Raw genomic sequence first — 20,217 nt, 5'->3', positions numbered from 1 at the left:
TCACCTGCTGGAATCTTAGTGGTCCTACACTCCCCTAGGTATCTTCTGGCCTTCAGATGACCACAGTTTTACATGGGGAACAGGAGCTATGATTAAGGCAGCAAACCAGTCTTATAGCCATTATAGCCTATATTACAATAGAGAAAGAATTAAGAGATGAACTGAGCTAAGGGTTTTACTGCTCTGATTTGCTGCTTATGTATTATATTTGCAACTGTAAGCATCGCTGTCAAATGCTACTGTGATCAAGGCTTGGATGAGCCTTCCCAGCTAGGGTTCAGTCCCTGAAGCCTGAGGAACAACCATGCTCCCCTAAAGCACTTAATGACATTCTTAAACTTTACTTTGCTCTTTCTCTTAGGCCTACCCCCCCATCTATACTTTGGATACTTTTCTCTTTTCCCTTTTAGGCTTCATCTATTCCTTGGTTTCAGATAAGTGTCCATAGGGAAATCTGAGCTATGCTCCTTTCTGGAGTAGGGACTTCCGATGGCAGAGAAGGGTGGAATAAAGGACAAGGGATGGGAGAGACAGTGAGCCTGGGACAGCATCTTGTCAGACGCCAGCTTTCTGGTTTGCATTCTATTTCCATGGCTCAACCTGCTCCATGGGCTCGACTGGGCCTGGCATATTGTTTCATTTTCACTGTTGATCACTGGTCTCACATGCTGGGGAGGCCAAAAAGGAAGCAGTTAAAGAGATCACGGTGTTTAGCTTAGCTTTGCTCCAAGTTTAATCCTCCAAGGAAACATTTCAGACCAGAACACTTCTCCTTCTTGGTATAGAAAATACATATATATCCAGCAGAAAAGGCTGCTTTAGTAGTTTGGCTTCGATATAAATGATGGCATTAACTGAGCATTTACTAAGTTCTAGTCACTATTCTAAATACTTTACATCTGTGAACTCATTCAATTTTCATGAGATTCTCAGGATTTAGGTTCTATTATTGTCTTCATTCTGCAGATGGGAAGAATCTTAGAGTATAAATCCTTGCCTTAACAGCTAGCAAGTTCTTTTAAACTTAAACAATCTGGTTCTATAATTAACATATCTATATATATATGCTATCTAAATTCCATTATTTATGTTTTTAAAATAAACCTTTATGCGACTACTTTATACCTTGAGAACATAGTATTCCCAATATTCTTATATTCAGTAAAAATCTTCTAAATGAGTGGGAGGGGTTGGTAGTGCTAGAAAGAAAGGGAAAAAACAGTAACGATGAAATCCAACACCTGGGAATACATTGTTCCCTTCACTGGGGGTTCCTAATAATTAGCACTTTTATTCTTTCTCACAGCAAACCTTGAAGAAAAAATGGGTGGAGTTCAGGTCTCTGCAGTTACAGGAACAGCGCCTGCTGAATGGTAAATGTGATTTCCTGTTCAGAAACCACAAAAACATTTCATTCCTTCATTATTTTTGCCTCTAAGTTACTTTCAGATTGTCATAATTACAAGAAAAACTTGTCTAGCACTGATCAAAGATACTAGTCTGTATTCCTTTGGTGTAGATGATAGAATGGCACATTAATTTAGAAAAGGGATAAAGCAAATCATATCCCTTTCTCCATACATGCAACATATGTGCTCATGAAAGCATGCACACCCACATGCAGGCATATAATTGCAGGAGGCATCTAGATATATTTTAGAAGAATAGTAGGAAAGAGTGCTGACTTTCCTACTGCTTCAGCAAATGAATTAAAATCCCTGAAAAAGGTCATGGCTGGCTCAGAGGCTGTGCAGATCTCAGCAACTATTGAAGCTGGACTTGGTGCATGGTTTGTGGCTACAGCTCCTATCATTTGTGTATATTGTTTACCTTACATTATGCAGAAAAAGCCCCTTTTCATGGCTTCTCAGACTAAGACAAACATATAAAATTATTAAAACAGTAAATGCATGGCCCCTGCTCTTGCCATCATGTACATTTTGAAGGAAAGGCTGCGTTTAAAGCTGTTTATTTACTATTTGTTGCATGACTACTGTAACCTGAGGAATGAACTTTTATGTACAAATTATTTCCTTAAACCACTACCTTTGTGACTGTGAAATGTTATACCTTCTTTAAAAGTCTGTGTTTACAAATTAAATACCTAGCAAACATGGTAATCCATTTGTTTACAGAAAAATATTCAGCTTCTCAATCGGGTACAAAGGTGTGGATTAGATTTGGGCTGAAGTTTTTTTTTTTTTTTTTAATAGAAGTTTGAAATTGGTTCTCTTTTTTGTTTTTCAGCTAGTATTTTTTTTTAAAGTCCATAACAGACTTTTTCTGGTCTGAAGTTTGTTAGAGATACAAAAATTTTCTTGTGGCCTTTTTGATTCAGGTTCTCTGTAGAGAGGGATATGTTTGAGAAGCCTTTGCTTGCAATGCAGCAGCATCTTGGGTAGCCCAGTGACTGTGGGCAGCACTCAGGTTCTATAGCACTGGCCTTGGGACACACAGACCTTTGGGTCAGGATCCTTACAAGGTTGTTATTGCACAGATTTGTTTGAGGGGTTGAGAGGGTTCTGTAGTTTGTTTTTTAGACCTCGAATAGGCAGCCAGGACATGCGATCCTACAAGGCACTTCCTCTCAAATAAACAAGGTTCATCATGTCTTTGTAAGATAAGAGAAAGTAAGTTGTGTTAGTAAAAAGGAAGCATTATGTCTAATCACTGCAGGTCTAGGCTAGGAAACTTCACAGTTCAAATGGAAAAACAGTCTCTTTATATTGTCAACCAAGGACAAAGGAGGGCAGCAGTAAATGTAGCGAGCACAAAATGAGAAACCATTTCTGAGTGTGTGGAGTCTATTACTTTTCCTGGAGCAGAGTCATATTCTTATCATGCTTTTCTCAGCCTGGTATGCCAAATATTGTCCTATTTTTAGTGGCATTTCAACGAATTCCCAACAGTGTCAAACAGTTGGCATATGGGCAGGATATTCTTGTGTATGATTGAGTCTGGGCAGCCCAGATGCAGGTTCTGAAAGGTTGATGAAAAAATTCAGCCAAGTATATATAATCAATTTATTCAAATAAATTATTATTTATTTGAGGACTTTTTTTGTGTGCATAATGCTATTCCAGAACATTTAAATATTCTAAGGCAGAACTTGGAATATTGTGGCTGGAAGATATATTTGATTTCATATATCCTTGATGTATAAAAACCTTTGAATTTTCTCTTTTATAACTATATTTCTCATATAATTTAAATGTCTTTATAATAGTTTTACAATTATTTTTAAAAGAACAGAAACAAAGAATCAGAGGAACTATGCAGAGAAAATCCATAAGAGACAGTGTTTCACCAAGTTCAAGGGTCACTTAAGTTTAAGAAATGATCATTTAGAGATTCACAAGCCACACTGGCATATTGTCAGTTGGGTTGAACTGTTCTCATAAGAAAAATCTTGTTTAAATTTTTTCTGACTTTATAATCTTCATGACCATGGAACCATACGCTTGGAAGCTAGCCCACAAAGAATAGTTAGGGAAACCCTATATAATATTATCAATGGACTCTCAAAAAGTCACTTATTCTTGTGTCAAAGCACAGTGAAAAATGTTATGCGACTTTACTCTTATTTTCCTTAAAGAGAAATTCTGGTATGTTTGTTGCAGTAACTGTCAGAACCATGCCATAACACTACTGGTCCCTGTTTTCCAGGTGATGCAGCTAATTACCCAAGTTTGGAAGACATGGACATGGATGATTTGACTGTTTTTGGAACCTTGCCTGGGACAGGTCCAGGCCCCATGGAAAGGAACCGATTATCCAGTGAGAGCAGCTGCAAGAGCTGGCTGAGTTCCATGACCATAGACAGCGAGGATGGCTACCAGACATGTGTGTCTGAGGACTCAACCAAGGGTGCCTTCAGCCGGCAGACAAGCACAGATGATGAGTGCTTTTTGCCCAAGGATGGGGATGACTTTCTGAGAAGGTCTTCTTCAAGGAGGAATCGGAGCATTAGTACAGCCAGCAGTGGGTCCATGTCTCCCCTGTGGGAGGGCAACTTCTCAAGCATGTTTGGGACCTTGCCCCGAAAAAACAGAAGGGGAAGTGTCCGGAAGCAACTCTTGAAATTCATCCCTGGCCTTCATCGTGCTGTGGAAGAGGAAGAGAGTCGTTTCTGATGGGTTATGGTGCCCTTTTGAATTGGATTACTTCACAAGTCTCTGTCAACTTCCCCGGATGACTCCACCCATCTGGTGGGAAAGTACCAATGGACTGAGAAACTGACATCGCATATCAGAGCAACAATGACCTTTATTTAAATTTTTGCATCATTGCTTTTGCTTCTTATATCATTTTTCGACCAAAACAACTCAAGTATTAAGCAGACATCAGGGAAATGAAACAATGAGTTAGATAATATAACAAAGCAATGCAAGTGCCTGTTCATTCAAATGCTACTTGTAAAAGCTGGAATAATATTTATTTTTAGATCATTGTATGAAATATGGACAACTTTTTGTGTCAAGTATGAACAGAGAGGAATACACTGGACTACTTCTCATAGGTTAATTTAATAGGTTACAAAACCATATGTTTGCTTAAGCTCAGTAGCCACTGGAAGTCTCAATAATAGTAAGCTTTGAATGTTTCTGTTAAATATGTGAGAGCTCCTAAACAAACATTATCATTAGTCTTTTCTCATGTCCCAAGCATCAGTAAAGCAGGAAGATTTAAAACAAGATTCGCTATGAGGGATTAAGCTTCATGAGAACCATGGAAAGATGTGCCTGAGATAGAGCCTGAGGAAGATGACAGTGGTGACTTCTTTATAATAAGGAATCTAAACAAAAGTAAGGGGAAATCTCATCTTCTTGCCCAATTCAATTTTTCTTACTGAACATTGATGACAAGTCTATAACTCTCAGGGTCTTTCAGATTTGTGGATAATTTTTTTGCTACAAATGTTTAGAATTCACACACACACAGAAGGGCCTATGAAAGGATCATTCTCCCGTAGACTTTTCATGACACCCCTTACTTTTAATATTGTATATTTTGAATAATCATGACCTCATCACTCTTTTGCCTGTTAGTTGCATTCGTGTCTCATTTCTGTCCTTTCAGTCATGCTATATTTTATTCAATATGCATTAAAGTTCGTGATTTCTCTGTTCTGGTGATATAGCTGCTCACTACCTATACTCTGGAGTAAACAATCTGGACTACATAATAAATAGTCCTTACTGATTTTAAGCTGTGTGTGTGTATATGTGTGTGTGTGTATGTGTATGTGTTTGGAAGAAAGTTGACTTTGAGTGGAGCTGTTACACTTAAATAAGCTTCTGATTAAGAAATGAGTATTTCTGCAAGAAAAAATAAGGTAGGGTAAGGAAGCTTGTAGGATAAGAAATGAATAATAGATGTCACAATATTTTTACTTGGTACCTGCTTTCTATTAATTCTGTGAACTTAGCAATACCCAGGGTGCTCTGCGTAAGAGCCATTTGTAGTGAAGGCAGAGGGGAGCACCCTAACCACCGATCAATCCTGCCCACCAATTCCTGAATGCCTAAAAGAATAAAGATGCTGTGCATGTGATCCTAAAATAGTGGGTGTTAGGCACAAAGACACAAAGGAAGGAATTGGAGAGTTTTCCATGACACCAGGCTAGTCAGTTGAGGGCTGACGTTGGAAGCCAGTTCTTCCTGATTCTAGTGTTTTCTGAAGTCCTATCTTCATATGGTTTATTCTTTTGCTGGTTCTGTGTAGTTATTATCACAGTGCTTTTTATTTCCCTGAAAAGAATGGCTAAAATTCATAATTTTAGGTACTGTATAGGGAAGCATGTTGTTTTTGGTAAATAGGAAAACAATTATTTAGGGGGACTCTGACCTCCAAAAACTAGTTTTCAGTTAGAGGCACATTAATATCTGCAAGATTAGCAATTAATTTATTTTTAACAAGCATCTGCAGACCAGCTATGATTCAACTATATTGCTTATTTCTCATCATAGTCTAGAATTATCATGTTAAAGATATGCTTATAAATGTAGCATTTTCTGTTAAATCTATTAAAGAAAGTTCAAGGGAAAGAAACGCATCATTTACTTGGGGGAAAGATGACTTTAAAGTCTTCTACAATGAGAAGGAATGCTTGGGGAGCTACCGCAGATTATCTGGGAAAGCAGACCATAGGTCATCTGCGTTCTGTGGCTTTAATACAGAAGTGTAATGCTTCTGCGTGACAGTAAATGTCAAATGTAAATGGAGGGGAGGAAAGGGACAGCGCCAGCATCACTTTGTTCAAAGAATTAGATTCAAGAGTAAGAAATATGTTCTGGGAAAAAAAAAAAAAGAAAACCCTTGGTTAACCAAGGTGCAGGAAGGAAGAATATATCATATGTGCTCACAAGCTATATGAAAACTAGCTTTTGTTTAGTGGAAATGTGTGTAAATTTCTTATAGCATAGCTTTTCAGTCTGAGTCCTGCCCTAGTGGGATTATAGTCACATGGAATGCACTGTGGTGTACAGTGACTCACTTGGAAGCAATTTACTGGGAAAATAATCAAAAAGTGAATTTTTCCCCTAAATCCTAACTTGTCACATATATAATATTTGTGAATTACATTAACTGATTTTTTATGAAATTGTTCAGAACGGCATTATATAAACCAAACTGAGTCAAGTATACTGGGAATCCTTTATCCCATGACTGAAGAAACAACACAATGTCAATATTAAAAATGAATTTCTGAAGTGAAATCTTGTTGATCACTTTCTAATTTGCAATACTTTTACATCTTAGGTGCAAGATATAAATAGTATTTAAAAATTTCAGTTTGAACTCAAGATCTCAAACTTGGACAGAATTTGTGTACTGGTCATAAAATATAAGTGTATATGAGTTCAGATAGTGAAATTGAGTTAAAACTCCAGGGGTTTCAGTTATGGGGGATTCCCACCCTTTCTGAGTTCTGCCACCAAGTTCTCATAGTGAATGTAAAAGAAAAATCCCTTATATTTTCAGTGGAAGAGGAAAAAGGAACCATTGGGAAGTAACCACTGGGAGTCTTCTTAACAAGGCCAGTCCTCAAGAGAAACTCGTTCATCAGAGCCTAAATTATTGATTCTTTTCAGAGTTTAACTGACCTAGGGGAGAGAAAATATCCAAACCCGGTGTGCTCTAGTCATTCTATCCCATGAAGGGGTAGGGATACTGAAAAGCACAGGTGAAGTTCACAACCAGGGGCATGGGTACACTAAAAACACCAAGACCCAATCATAGGACTATAGGGAACTCCCCAGCCCCATACCTCATCATGACATTACTAAAGAATTATTTAAACCAGTGTCATTTGCCAAATATGTCATATGGCACTATCAAGAAAATATTACTGGGCATACCAAGAGGTGAAAAACATTGCTTGAAGAGACAGGGAAAACATTAGACCAGAGCCAGCTATGACAGGGACATTGGAATTATCAGACTGTAAATGAAAAAGCAACTGTGATTAATATGCTAAAGGCTTTAATGTTATAGTAAACAGCACACAAGAGCAGATGGACAATGTAAAAAGAGAGATGGAAATTCTAAGAAAAATATTAAAAATACCACAGATCAAAGCACAGCAACATAGGATGCAGCACATTAAAAGAATCACATACCTAGACCAAGAAAGATTTATTCTTGAAATGCTCAAAATATGAAAACCAATTAATATATATGTACATACATATGTATGTACATATATATTACCTTAACAGAATAGAGGCTAAAATCACATGGTGATCTCAAAAGATACAGAAAAAGCGATACAATTCAAAATCTTTTTATAAAAGCCTCACAATCTAGAAAAAGGAGAAAATTACTTAAAAAATAATATTGGCTATAAATGAAAAAAATCCACAGCTGATATCATACTCATTGGAAAAAAGTAAAATTATATGATTTATAACAAATATAATTATACATATATAATTAATATTGATATAGTAATATAAATAAAATAATATATAAGTAAATAATATAATAATTAACATTCATATAAAAACTTATAAAATAAATACATACACAAAAGGAAAAGATACACTGTCTTCAAGGATAGTAGGATTGAATATTGCTAAAATGTCCACACTACGAAAGAAGCTTTCAGATTCAGTGCAATTCTTACTACACCTTTAAGACACTTTTCACAAAAGTTGAAAAACAGCCATCTAAACAATATTTTACTGGCATAAAGATAATGGATCAGAATAGAGAGCTCTGAAACAAATCCAGAAATGTATAGTCAACTGATTTGCAGCAAGTAGCAAGAACACACAATGGAGAGAACACAGTCTCTTCAACAAATAGTGATAGGGAAACTGGATTCTAAAGGAATGGAATTGAACCATTATCCTAAACTATACACAAAAATCAACTCAAAATGGATTAAAGAGTTGAGTGTAGGACCTGAAATGGTAGAACTCCTAGAAGAAAACATGATATAAAAACTTTATGGCATTTGTTTTCTCAATGATTTGATGAATATGATATAAAAAGTACAAATAATAACAAATATAAGTACATCAAACTAAAAAGCTTTTGTATGGCAAAGGGTCGGAACCGTGGCTCAACAGGCTAATCCGCCTAGCGGCGCCGGCACACCAGGTTCTAGTCCCAGTCGGGGCACCAGATTCTGTCCCGGTTGCCCCTCTTCCAGGTCAGCTCTCTGCTATGGCCCAGGAAGGCAGTGGAGGATGGCCCAAGTGCTTGGGCCCTGCACCTGCATGGGAGACCGGGAGAAGCGCCTGGCTCCTGGCTTCGGATCAGCACGATGCGCTGGCCGCAGCGGCCGTTGGAGGGTGAACCAACGGCAAAAAGGAAGACCTTTCTCTCTGTCTCTCTCTCACTATCCACTCTGCCTGTCAAAAAATAAATAAATAATAATTTTAAAAAAAGTAAATGAATGGAAAAGACATATCAAACTGCAACTAATTTAAAGAAAATGGTAATAGCTATATTAATTTTACTTAGAAGAGACTTTAGCACAAGGACAATTATCAGAATAAAGAGGAGCATTAAATGGTGAGGAAGGAATGGATTCTCCAAGAAGGCCTAAAAATCCGTAGTGTTTAAGTACCTAAGAGTAGAAAATTATGAGAAGCAAAACTGGCAGAACTACAGTAGGAATGGACAAACTCACTACCATAGTTGGAGGAATCAACATTAGTCTATAGAAATGGACAGATAATTGAATTCAACATTATCATCACTATAAATCACTTCATTCAAAAACAGGAGAATATATGTTATTCCCAAGCTCACATGGAACATTCACTGAGGTAGGCCACATTCTAGGACATAAAACACACTTTAACAACCTTAAAAGAATAGAAATTATACAGTGTTTACCCTCAGATTACAGTGGAAATAATCTAAAAATAAATAACACAAAGAGAGCTAGTAAATACCCAAATGCTTAGAGGTTAAACAACTTCCTTCTTTTCTTCCTTCCTACCTTCCTCCTCCTCCTCCTCCTCCTCCTCCTCCTCCTCCTCCTCCTCCTCCTCCTCCTTCTTCTTCTTCTTCTTCTTCTTCTTTTAAGATTTATTTGAAGCACAGAGCAACTAGGGAGAGGGAGAGATAGGAAGAAAGGTATCTTTCACCCATTGGTTCACTCCCCAGTGACTGCAACATCTAGGACTGGACCGGGCTGATGCCAGTAGTCAGGAACTCCATCTAGGTCTCCCATGTGGGAGGCAGGGATCTAACTACTAGGCTGATCCTCTGCTGATTTCCCAGGCACATCAGTCAGGAACTGGATTTGAAGAAGAGCAGCTGAGACTTGAAGCTGTACTCTGATATGGGATGCTGGTGTCGCAAGCAGCAGCTTAAACTACTGTACCACAATGCCGGCCCCATAAACAACACACTTCGGAATAACACTTGGATCAAAAAAAAAATAGCAAGAGAAATTTCAAAAAAATATTTTGACATAAATGAAAATAAAATACAATTGGAATTTGGAGGATATTGAAAAATTAGTGCTTAGCAGGAAAATTAGAACTTTTAATACATATGTTAGAAAATAAGAATGAACTAATGTCAATAATCTGTTTCCACTTCAGAAAATTATAGGTGAAGAAATTAGAAAAACAGTATGTAGTCTGAATTTTCATTTGTTTATTCAATCATCCAACAAGTTAATGGGCAATTTTTGAGCCAGTTCTAATTATTGTAAACTTTCTTGGAAACTTAAAACACATAAATGTCCTTCATGTTAATATTTAGAGATTTGTCAGAAGACAAATATTTTTATGATCACATGACTATTTTCTGAGGTAAACATACGTTATGGAGGGCTAGCATTGTGACATATGGGTTGTACCACTGCCTGTGGCACTGATATCCTATATAGGCATGGGTTCCAGTCACGGTAGCTCCACTTACAATTGAGCTCCCTGCTAATTTGTCTGTGAAAGCAGCAGAAGATGGTTCGAGTCTTTGGGCCCCTGCCCGCAGAGGAAGCTCCTAGCTCTTGGCTTCAGATTGGCCCAGATCTGGCAGTTGTGGCAGTCTGGGAAGAGAACTAGTGGATAGAAGATCTCTCTTCTGTCTCTCTCCCACCTCCCCACCACCCTGTAACTCTGTCTTTTAGATAGATAGATAAATAGATAGATAAATAAATAAATAAATAAATAAATTTTTAAAGAGCCTATGCAGGGATCACCTCACTCAGACTGGAGCTAGAAATGTGACCATATTGTACAAAAAGGGGAATGCAAAACATTTATGATGTTAAATCAGACAAATGATAAGGGAAATCACAAAATTACAATTATTCATCTAAGCAAATTGGATTTGGTCTAAGTTTTTATTTTCTTTATAGCAGTGATAATTTTGTGATTGTGATCTGAGAGCATTCTGGTCACATTATAAATTCATTGCTAATGAAAATGTATGTAAGGGCTGGCACTATGGCATAGTGGATAAAGCCACTGACTGCCATGCCAGCATCCCATATGGATGCCGGTTCGACTTCTGGCTGCTCCAATTTCAACCCAGCTCTCTGCTATGGCCTGGAAAAGCAGTAGAAGGTGAGGTGTCTTAAGTCTTTGGGACCCCGCACCTCTGTGAGAGACCCCGAAGAAGCTCCTGGTTCCTGGCTTTGGATCAGCTCAGCTCAGGCCGTTGGGGACATTTGGGGAGTGAACCAGCAGATGGAAGACCTCTCTCTGTCTCTCTGTCTCTCTCTGTCTCTCTTTCTCTCTGCCTCTGCCTTTCTGTAGCTCTGCCTTTCAAATAAATAAATAAGTCTTGTTTTTTAAATATAGTGTATGTACTCAAGTTGAAGAGTAGAGAAGGCTGAATGGTATCTACTTTCCTTTCCAATGGCTATTTGAAGACAGGTCATCCATTTTAGCCACAATTGTTTCCTAATCATTTTCCAAGAAGTAATGGACAGAGGAGAAATGAGAAGAGGAATAGTATTTGTAGCATTTAGGGAGTGAGATTCTGTAATTACTTTGTTTTCATATGTCCAAAATTAAGTTAGTGGATACATAGATCTTCAACCATTGTCACTGCTTCAAAAAGAGAAAATAAAATGAAACGAGTTGAGTAGACAACGCTGTTCTTTCTTGTTATAACAATGCTGTGTTTTTCTTCAATAAATTATAGGTAAATTTTAAAATTATTTTTAAAAATATGAAGTAGGAAAAACATAGAAGATAATAATAAGGGTCTGACCAAACAAACTATATTTTAAGACATATTTGACATTTCCTCACCACAGTTGGTGACGCTTTTCTTCTGAGTGTACAACTATAGATGGAGCTGCTGGTTAAAAACAGGATGTGGGTCAGCAGTCACGCATGAGACTCCCTGGAGTCCACACGAGCTAAGTAGACAACAGCGATCTTCGGACCAGTGCGGCTTGCTTCCTAGGAATCACCGGAGAACTCTGAGTCAGCAGCCTTCTGGCATCAGCTCTACAGGTGCTAACAGGCTGGGTAAGGCCGAAGAATCTCCACTTTAAACAAGTTCCCCCGAAGGTTCTCTCAGATATCCAAGCAATTATGCTTTGAGAAACACTGTTCTAGCTGTGTATAATTCTTCTATCAGCCCTGGTATTGGTAAAGGGTTGAAGCTGTGAGTAGTAGGCCGGCGCTGTGGCTTAACAGGCTAATCCTCCGCCTTGCGGCGCTGGCACACTGGGTTCTAGTCCAGGTCGGGGCGCCGGATTCTGTCCCGGTTGCCCCTCTTCCAGGCCAGCTGTCTGCTATGGCCCAGGAGTGCAGTGGAGGATGGCCCAAGTGCTTGGGCCCTGCACCCGCATGGGAGACCAGGAGAAGCACCTGGCTCCTGGCTTCGGATCAGCGCGATGCGCCGGCCACAGCGGCCATTAGAGGGTGAACCAACGGCAAAAAGGAAGACCTTTCTCTCTGTCTCTCTCACTATCCACTCTGCCTGTCCAAAAAAAAAAAAAAAAAAAAAAAAAAAAAAAAAAAAAAAAAACCACCTGTGAATAGTAAGGAAAGAAGTATAAAAAAGAAGATGGAAAATAGCCAAAAATAGTTTGAGTGTTTTTACAAACTTATGAGTTTCCTTTTAGACCTCCCCATGACTATGAAATTTCTGCTCTTTCCTACCTCGATCAATCCTCATTTTCTACTAGTGGTTATGACTCACCCACTGAAGTGGCAGCCATCTGAAAGGAGTTATGATTTCCATCTATTTTTCCCCTTTGTCATATTTCTGGAAAAAAAGTGAATACTAGTACATGTTTCTCCCATCTCTCACATCTTTACAGACTTCTCATCTCAGGCATATAAATGTTTTTTCCTTTCTCCTTATTCCATATTTAACCAGTATTGTCTGATACAACTACATAAGCAGAAGATCATAGCTCTTCAATAATTATATGAATCTCATGAGTCCCTGATTCACTCAATTTGTTAGCTGGAAACCAACATTCTATGATACTGGTTCCAGCTTCTTTCTTAAATTCCCTGAGTCCATTGGTCCTTATTTGTGCCTCTAAACTTCCTAACACAGTAAACATAGAATTTAGAAAGCAGTTACTAGAGCCTATGAGTTCAGCATCCATTGCTTGCTGCCATGATGAAAAGTTATTACTTAAATCCTGCCCTATAGTGGTCTATGAAAGGCCACCATGAAACACACCAAACACCAGAGTAAGGGAAAAGTAAGGAGGGGTGATTACCTGACAGGCTGCCCCCCCATGCAGGAGAGAACTGCAACTGTGCCAGGAGGATGGGTGTTATCACAGCTTAGAAGAGATATGGAAGCGAGTGCAACAAATTCTATTGGGTGGGGCGAAGGCAACACATATGGTTGGGCCATTTGGTCATCTTATTTCTGGTAAACCAGGCTGGGCTTAGGAAATTTATCTCGGAGAGACAGAAACTTATTGTACAAGATGGCGACTGGGTCAGAACCTAAGGTGGCTCCCAAGGCTTAAGATCATGCCTCAGATAAGATGGCACTGTTTTCACTAACATTCAAGGCATTGATACTCTTGCCAATATATAAGTACAATGGTCCTCAAACTCTTTGTATGTCTTGGAAAGAAGTCATTTTATGTTGTTTGGTTTTTAATTCAGTCAAGAGAAAGTGAGCTCTCATGATGGCAGTGCATTTAGTTTTCATTCATATGCTCAGTTATCTTCAAGCCGCCTTCCATGATGATATGGCTGAATTGGTAGGAGCTGTGCACTAATGCCGACACTGAATGAAGACTACCAATTGAGAACAACCATGCCCGTGAGATCCTTTCTGTAACCATTTTATCTTTTCTTGTTAGGAGACCTCATTGAGGATAATCTCATTTGGTCAGAGTTTCTAAAGAATGAATTCTAGAGTCTAAAATAAAGGATCATTGTTTCCTTCCTGGCCTCTTACACTTTTCCCTAGGTAGCCTTTGTTATCTAATGAAGCTCCAGATACATCTTTCAACCTTTGACAGGAGGTTGCAACTTGAACTACATTTATTAGATCATTAGTCATAATGTCATGTGCTTTAAAAATGTGGATGTATATTTACAGACATATGATGATACTTTAAAATGTTAGTGGGAAATGGAATTGAAGGATAATGTGCTATTTCCATGGCCATTTTGAAGCTTCTTCCTACATACGTACATGTGCAAATGCACACCTAGGCATCTTTTGTATCCTCAGATTCTGCATGTGCAGATTCAACCAAGTACAAATGGAAAAGAGTTGAAAAAATATGAGCATGTATGGATTTTAAATATTCTTTTGTAGCCAGATGAACTTCTCTTTTAATTCCGTTTTGTGAGTTTTTTGAGGCATTTGTGTATATTGTTCTTGACATGAACCATGTAGTTAGGCCTATGATGGTTACATCTGTATTGAACAGGTTCAGACTTATTTTCTTTGTCACAATTCCCTAAACAATACAGTATAACTACTAATTATACAACATTTACCTTGTGTTGCCCATTATAAGTGATTTAACATGCTTTAAACTGTACGGGAATGACATAGGCAGGGAGGAAGTTAGCAAGGAGGAACTGAGGTCTGCAACATCTGCCTGGAGCCTCACATTCACCATTCCAACACGGCCCCATTCTCCATGCAGCAGGAAAACACAGCTTCCAGTTTTGGTGCTGAAAACCAGAACTGGCCAGCAGTATCCAGTATGGCTGCTGACTTCATTCCAATGATGACCTTTAGCTTTTATAATGTCATTATAATAAAATTACCTTTCCAGACACTCCCACTCTCATTATGTGTCTGTTGCCATGACATTTATGAGAGTTCCAAAAAAAAGGCAAGGAAATGGGCAGTACTCAAACTCCACCCAAAACACTTCCTCCATTGAATATTCAGTGACATCACCCTTTATACCTCTAGATGATATAAAGGGATGACTCCAATCCTTGCTGAGTACAGCTCATTCTTAAGCATCCTTGCACTTCTAGAGTGTACTTTGAATATAAATAAATCTTGCTTTTCTGCTGACTTTTACCTACCTCTGGTCTTTGAATTTTTTTCTTGTGTTGAAGAATCTGGATCCAGGCACTTCACAGTAGGAAGAGGTAAGTAGGTTATATGTAAACACAGCACCATTTTGAATTAGGAAGTAGAGCATCCCCAGGCTTAGGTATCCTCCAGGGATATGGAATCCGTTTCCCAAGATACCAAGGGATATCTGTACATAAAAACATATGTGCATTCATATACAGATACATACATGTGTTTTGACTGATTTCTTTTGGAATCTGTTGCTAAAACTTTTTCCTTATTTTTAGAATCAACATTCTTTTTTAAAAGTTTATTTTTTTTGCTTGAAAGTCAGAGTTACAGGATGAGAAGGAGTGACATAGAGAGAGATCTTCCATCCGCTGGTTCACTCAGTGGCCAGATGGTTCCCCAGATGGCCACGACGGCTGGAGCTGGACCAGGCAGAAGCCAGGAGGAAGGGGCTTTTTCCAGGTCTCTCACATGGGTATCAGGGGCCCTGGTACTTGAGCCATTTTCTGTTGCTTTTTCCCAAGCCATAAGCAGGGAGCTGAATTAGAAGTGGAGCAGCTGGTACACGAACCAGCGCACATATGGAATGCTGGCACCACAGGTGATTTCTTTATCCTCTATGTCACAACGCTCACCCCAACCATCAGCATCCTTGAAAAATTTGTCTACCTATTCATTATCACCACTTGGTTTATTCTCTGTGATTTAGTATTTATTTCATCACTCAACCATAAAACATTTTCATTTACAATCTTCTAAAGAACAATGCAAAGAATTTTTATTAAACTTTGACCTCCCCAGTCTGTATAATTTGATATCTGTGATTATACTTCTTCTGAAATATTCTCCTACATTCTTAATTATTACTTTTCTAATTCCTCACTCTGCCACCTAAATGGGGCCATTCTTCAAGTTCTATCCACTGTTCTTTACTTTTCTCTCTCTAAACTTCTTTTTCATCTTCAGTTGAAACTTTGAGTATCACTTCTGTGTACCTCAACAATATTTCCAGACATGTATTTCTGGCTTCTGATCTAGCTATCTGAACCCCTCTAAGAATCCACTACATTTTCTGCATTTCAGGTGTGTTGATCAGACTCTTCTGTCTCTATGACTACAAAGAATAGAGTGAATGCATGAATGAGTGATGTGAGCCAGGTAAAGGCAAATCATTTTGTTATTGACCCATTGACATTAGGAAAACAGGGAGCAGTGTGGACGACAGTAAAACAAAGAGCTCTTGCCTAGATCATAAAGCAGCTTTAGTGAATTTTTTACAGGTTTTTGTTAAAAAATGATTAATGTGGTTATTAGAATTGTACCTATGAAATACATGAAATCTGTTCTCTTTGTATTAATAAAAACTTAAAACCAAAAAGAAATAAACATGATTAAAATCAGTTTTGTTCTCCTGACTTCCAAATACTGGCAATTATATTTTAAATTTTAGAAAACACTGTGCAGACCAAAGAAAGAATATATGGAAGTCATATTTTGCCTATGACCACTAGTTTGCAATTTTTGACGTAAATCTAGATTTCTGGAGAAACTCTCTACATAATCAATTTTTCTAATCCAGACTGCTTTTTCTTACTCTTCTACACAATCACCTGATTAACATTCCTCAGTCTAAAGTTATTTTCCAAGTAAAATATTCTGACATTAATCAATTTAGACACAAAACCTTAGCAGAACTGTAAATATTGTCTTCAAATATAGCCATAGTTTTCCTTTCCTCCACAGCCTTATCATTTTCTGCTTCTGTACATACTAACACTTCTGGGATGCTGTAGAAGATTTCTTAATGACCCCTGTCTAACTGCCTCCCAAGAACAACTCACACTCTCCACTCCTCATGAATTTAGATTTGTTGTGTTCCCTGTAGTTGAGTTTCATGCTATTCAAGGTTTGGTTGATTTTGTTCCCAATTGTACTTGTTATTTAAAAATCTCCACAGAGATTGGGGAGGACAGTATAACAAATGGAAAAGAAAAATAAAAATACAAAATTCTACACTTAGATTGCTTTGTAAGAGTCTTTTAATTCTTCTTTCCCTTTGAAGAAACTGGAACTAGATGTTCTGGGTAATGCTTTATGCAAGAACAACGGTAATTGAATTCCAATTAGTGCACCCATACTTAAAGAGGAGTAGCTAGCCCTAAGCCAAAACACTGATGAATGAATCTACAACAAATCCAGTTCAGGTTAAAATGCAGCTTCTTCAGATAAGTACACTGTTTATGACTATCCACTTAGACTTTGTAGACCAACCTACCAAATGTCAAATGATCCCTGATTGTATTTGGTATTTTATACTCACTACACTTCTTAGCTTTCTTGATATTATGGCATTGGTTATACTGTTCTAGCATTCTTGCATATCGTGTCTTTATTTCTAATATTTTGGGAATAAGCTCATTCTTTTTAGACTGGCCTAAATGCTGCTCTCTTCATCATCTCTGATTTTATTGAGACACACTTGTATTCACACTCACAATTTTTCCCTCAATATGAGCTCTGTATCTGTACACCATTCTCGGTCTTTATGCTCATAACACTGATTCTATTCCTCTTTGTTATATTGGATAGTCTTTACTGTTCTTAATTAATGCTTCTGTAAACGTCGCATTCTTCGAATGCATATTTGGGTACTTATTCAATTGTTTTTCAAACAGTGACTAGCATCATCATGACACAGAGAAAGTATTGAAACCAATTTGGTTTCTTGCCCCCTAAATTCTTTCTCCTTTCATTTGAGATCAAACAATGTTGATTGTCAAGCTCACCTGTGGCACAGACTTTGTGCTCAAATCTATGGATATCTGAGCATTTTGAATGAATTGTAGGGAAACACTCAGGAGACTTGGAATTTGTCTCAGAAACTGCAAGTCAGTAGTAATACATGAATTTCTTCCCTCTATTTTTCATTGGAGATGGCACACAAATGTGTCCTTGGTAAAAAGATTACTGATTAGAAGCGGTATACTGCAAGGCCATTGCTGAGTTGATGTTCACGTCTTTGAGTAAAATCTTCATATTTGATATGGGATCACTTTTGCAGCATCTATGCTGATTTTATGGTTCTATAGATTATAAAAAACCCATATGCTTTATATGTGTAATTAGAGGTTTTTGACTGTTGCTATTTTATGGTGAATGCCACCACAATCAAAATGGTTCATTTATTGACAAGTTTGCCCTGAAAATAAAAAATAAAAAATGTTGTGCATGCATTGTTAAGTCTGGAATGGACAAAATTTTGGCAGTCATTTTAGAAAGCAATAGAAGTCTGAGGGCTCTTTGGTCTTATTTTGGAAGCAAAAAAGAATTTGAAAATGTCAGGTTTATAAGCAAAATCTCCTTTTGAGTTACTGAAACAAGGAACATACTTACCAGGAATAAAGTGTGGCTTCACAGATGCCCTTAAATGACAGAGGTCATGTGCATAGTTGAATGGCAGTGACAAAAATGTTCTGTAGTTATTGAAGCAAAAAAAAAAAAAATGTTCTGTTAACTCCTACTTACTTCCTCAGAGGCAGTGTTGTTAACACTTCAACAAATTTTCTTACAGATGTTTGTCTAGGCATTTATATATGATTTGGACTAAACATAAATAATATTTACACAAACTGAGTTATATCATACATCATTCTGTACAACTTTATATTTTCGAGTCTTTGATACCCAAAAAATGTCTACTTTCTCACATGAATGCTGTTCTTGTAGAATAGTATATTTTAACACCATTGTCCTTTCTCAAAATGGTCATAAAAAGGAGTGTTACAGGCTCTTCTGGCTTCTGTTTCTGTAGGTAAACAAAACATAGTCAGTCAGTTTCTCTTGTAAAGTTTTAAAGATATTTCTCCTTGCAACTAAAAATTTTAATTACACCTCTGGTTAGGAGTGTGAGTTTTTAAAACATGTCTATATTGATCTTTTATCTGAAAATTTAATCTGCATTTCATGTCAATGATGATTTACTTCTATTTTTTTCAGTAATGATCACTTTTCTCATGTTTTTTCCATCTTTTATTTAATTCCAATATTTTCATGCTTTAGAAATATGGATTTTTTGTTCTCCAAGTCTTTTATCCTTTTTTATCTTTAATTCCATTTTCCTCTTCCTTTGTGTTTGTTTATGAAATTAAAAAAGTCTGTTTCTCTATTTAGTATTTCTCCTTATTTTTACAAAAATCAAACAAGTTTTTAATATCGAAAATCTTTCAAATTCAATTTGCATATTATTTACATTTGTTACTTTAAGTCACTTATGACATTTTAAAGCTTCTAACTAGTATATTAAGTCTGTATCAATAGGAGTCACATGTTCAGTGTTATCTCTTATTCATTCTAATGATTTTTTGCATATTCTAGTAGCACACATTCAATCCTCACTCCTTCCTTAACCCATTTGAAGTTTAAAATTATCTGAAACTTTCTAGTTTTCTAGTGCAGGTCATGGTTCTTACTTTTTTTTTTTAAATCTGAATCATCATCATTTTTATTATAGCAGTATGAACTATGAGGATGATACTAGCCTTCCGGTGTGAAGTAAAGCTTGTTTTTTTTCTTGTAGGACTTATATATGATTGATTGAAGGATTGATAGAACTGTAATTATTAGGGTCTACTATTTATTTTATATAATGATATTTAAAAGTTAATTTGATTGTCTAATAATTATAGGATTATTTATGAATTCCATTTCTTATTGACATAGTTAATTTATTTATTTTTATTTTTATTTATTTATTTATTTATTTATTTATTGACAGACAGAGTGGATAGTGAGAGAGAGAGACAGAGAGAAAGGTCTTTCTTTTTGCCGTTGGTTCACCCTCCAATGGCCGCTGCGGCCGGCGCATCGCGCTGATCCAAAGGCAGGAGCCAGGTGCTTCTCCTGGTCTCCCATGGGGTGCAGGGCCCAAGGACTTGGGCCATCCTCCACTGCCTTCCTGGGCCATAGCAGAGAGCTGGCCTAGAAGAGGGGCAACCGGGACTAGAACCCGGTGTGCTGGCGCCGCAAGGCGGAGGATTAGCCTGTTAAGCCACGGCACCGGCCGACATAGTTAATTTATAGGACTCTCTTCATGCATAACTTTTCAAAACATTTACCATAATATTCTTTGCAGTATCCAATTTTTTATACAGTCTGTTAAATATTTAGTGCGTTATATTTTTAAAAGGTTAATATCATTTATCTTTTAAAATATCTTCCTTAATTTTCTTCTCCCTACTACTTTCTTCAAATTTATGA

The 20,217-nt window shown here is 37.3% G+C and overlaps 1 protein-coding gene across 2 annotated transcripts in view; it reads left to right on the top strand.

Annotated features, from left to right (window-relative positions):
- Positions 1-5,250, top strand: part of CYTIP (cytohesin 1 interacting protein) — a 72,119-nt gene extending 66,869 nt beyond the window's left edge. For both annotated transcript variants that reach the window (XM_062199886.1, XM_062199876.1), the window contains 2 exons: positions 1,307-1,373; positions 3,667-5,250. In XM_062199886.1, coding sequence (XP_062055870.1) covers positions 1,307-1,373; positions 3,667-4,133 — 534 coding nt within the window. In that variant the 3' untranslated portion in view covers positions 4,134-5,250. The remainder of the gene's footprint in view (positions 1-1,306; positions 1,374-3,666) is intronic.
- Positions 5,251-20,217: the final 14,967 nt, after the last annotated feature.

This window comes from Lepus europaeus, chromosome 1, assembly GCF_033115175.1.
Source record: "Lepus europaeus isolate LE1 chromosome 1, mLepTim1.pri, whole genome shotgun sequence".
NCBI classification, from domain to species: Eukaryota; Metazoa; Chordata; class Mammalia; order Lagomorpha; family Leporidae; genus Lepus; species Lepus europaeus.
The sequence above is the reverse complement of the archived record's forward strand: the minus strand, read 5'-3'. Positions and strand labels throughout refer to the sequence as shown.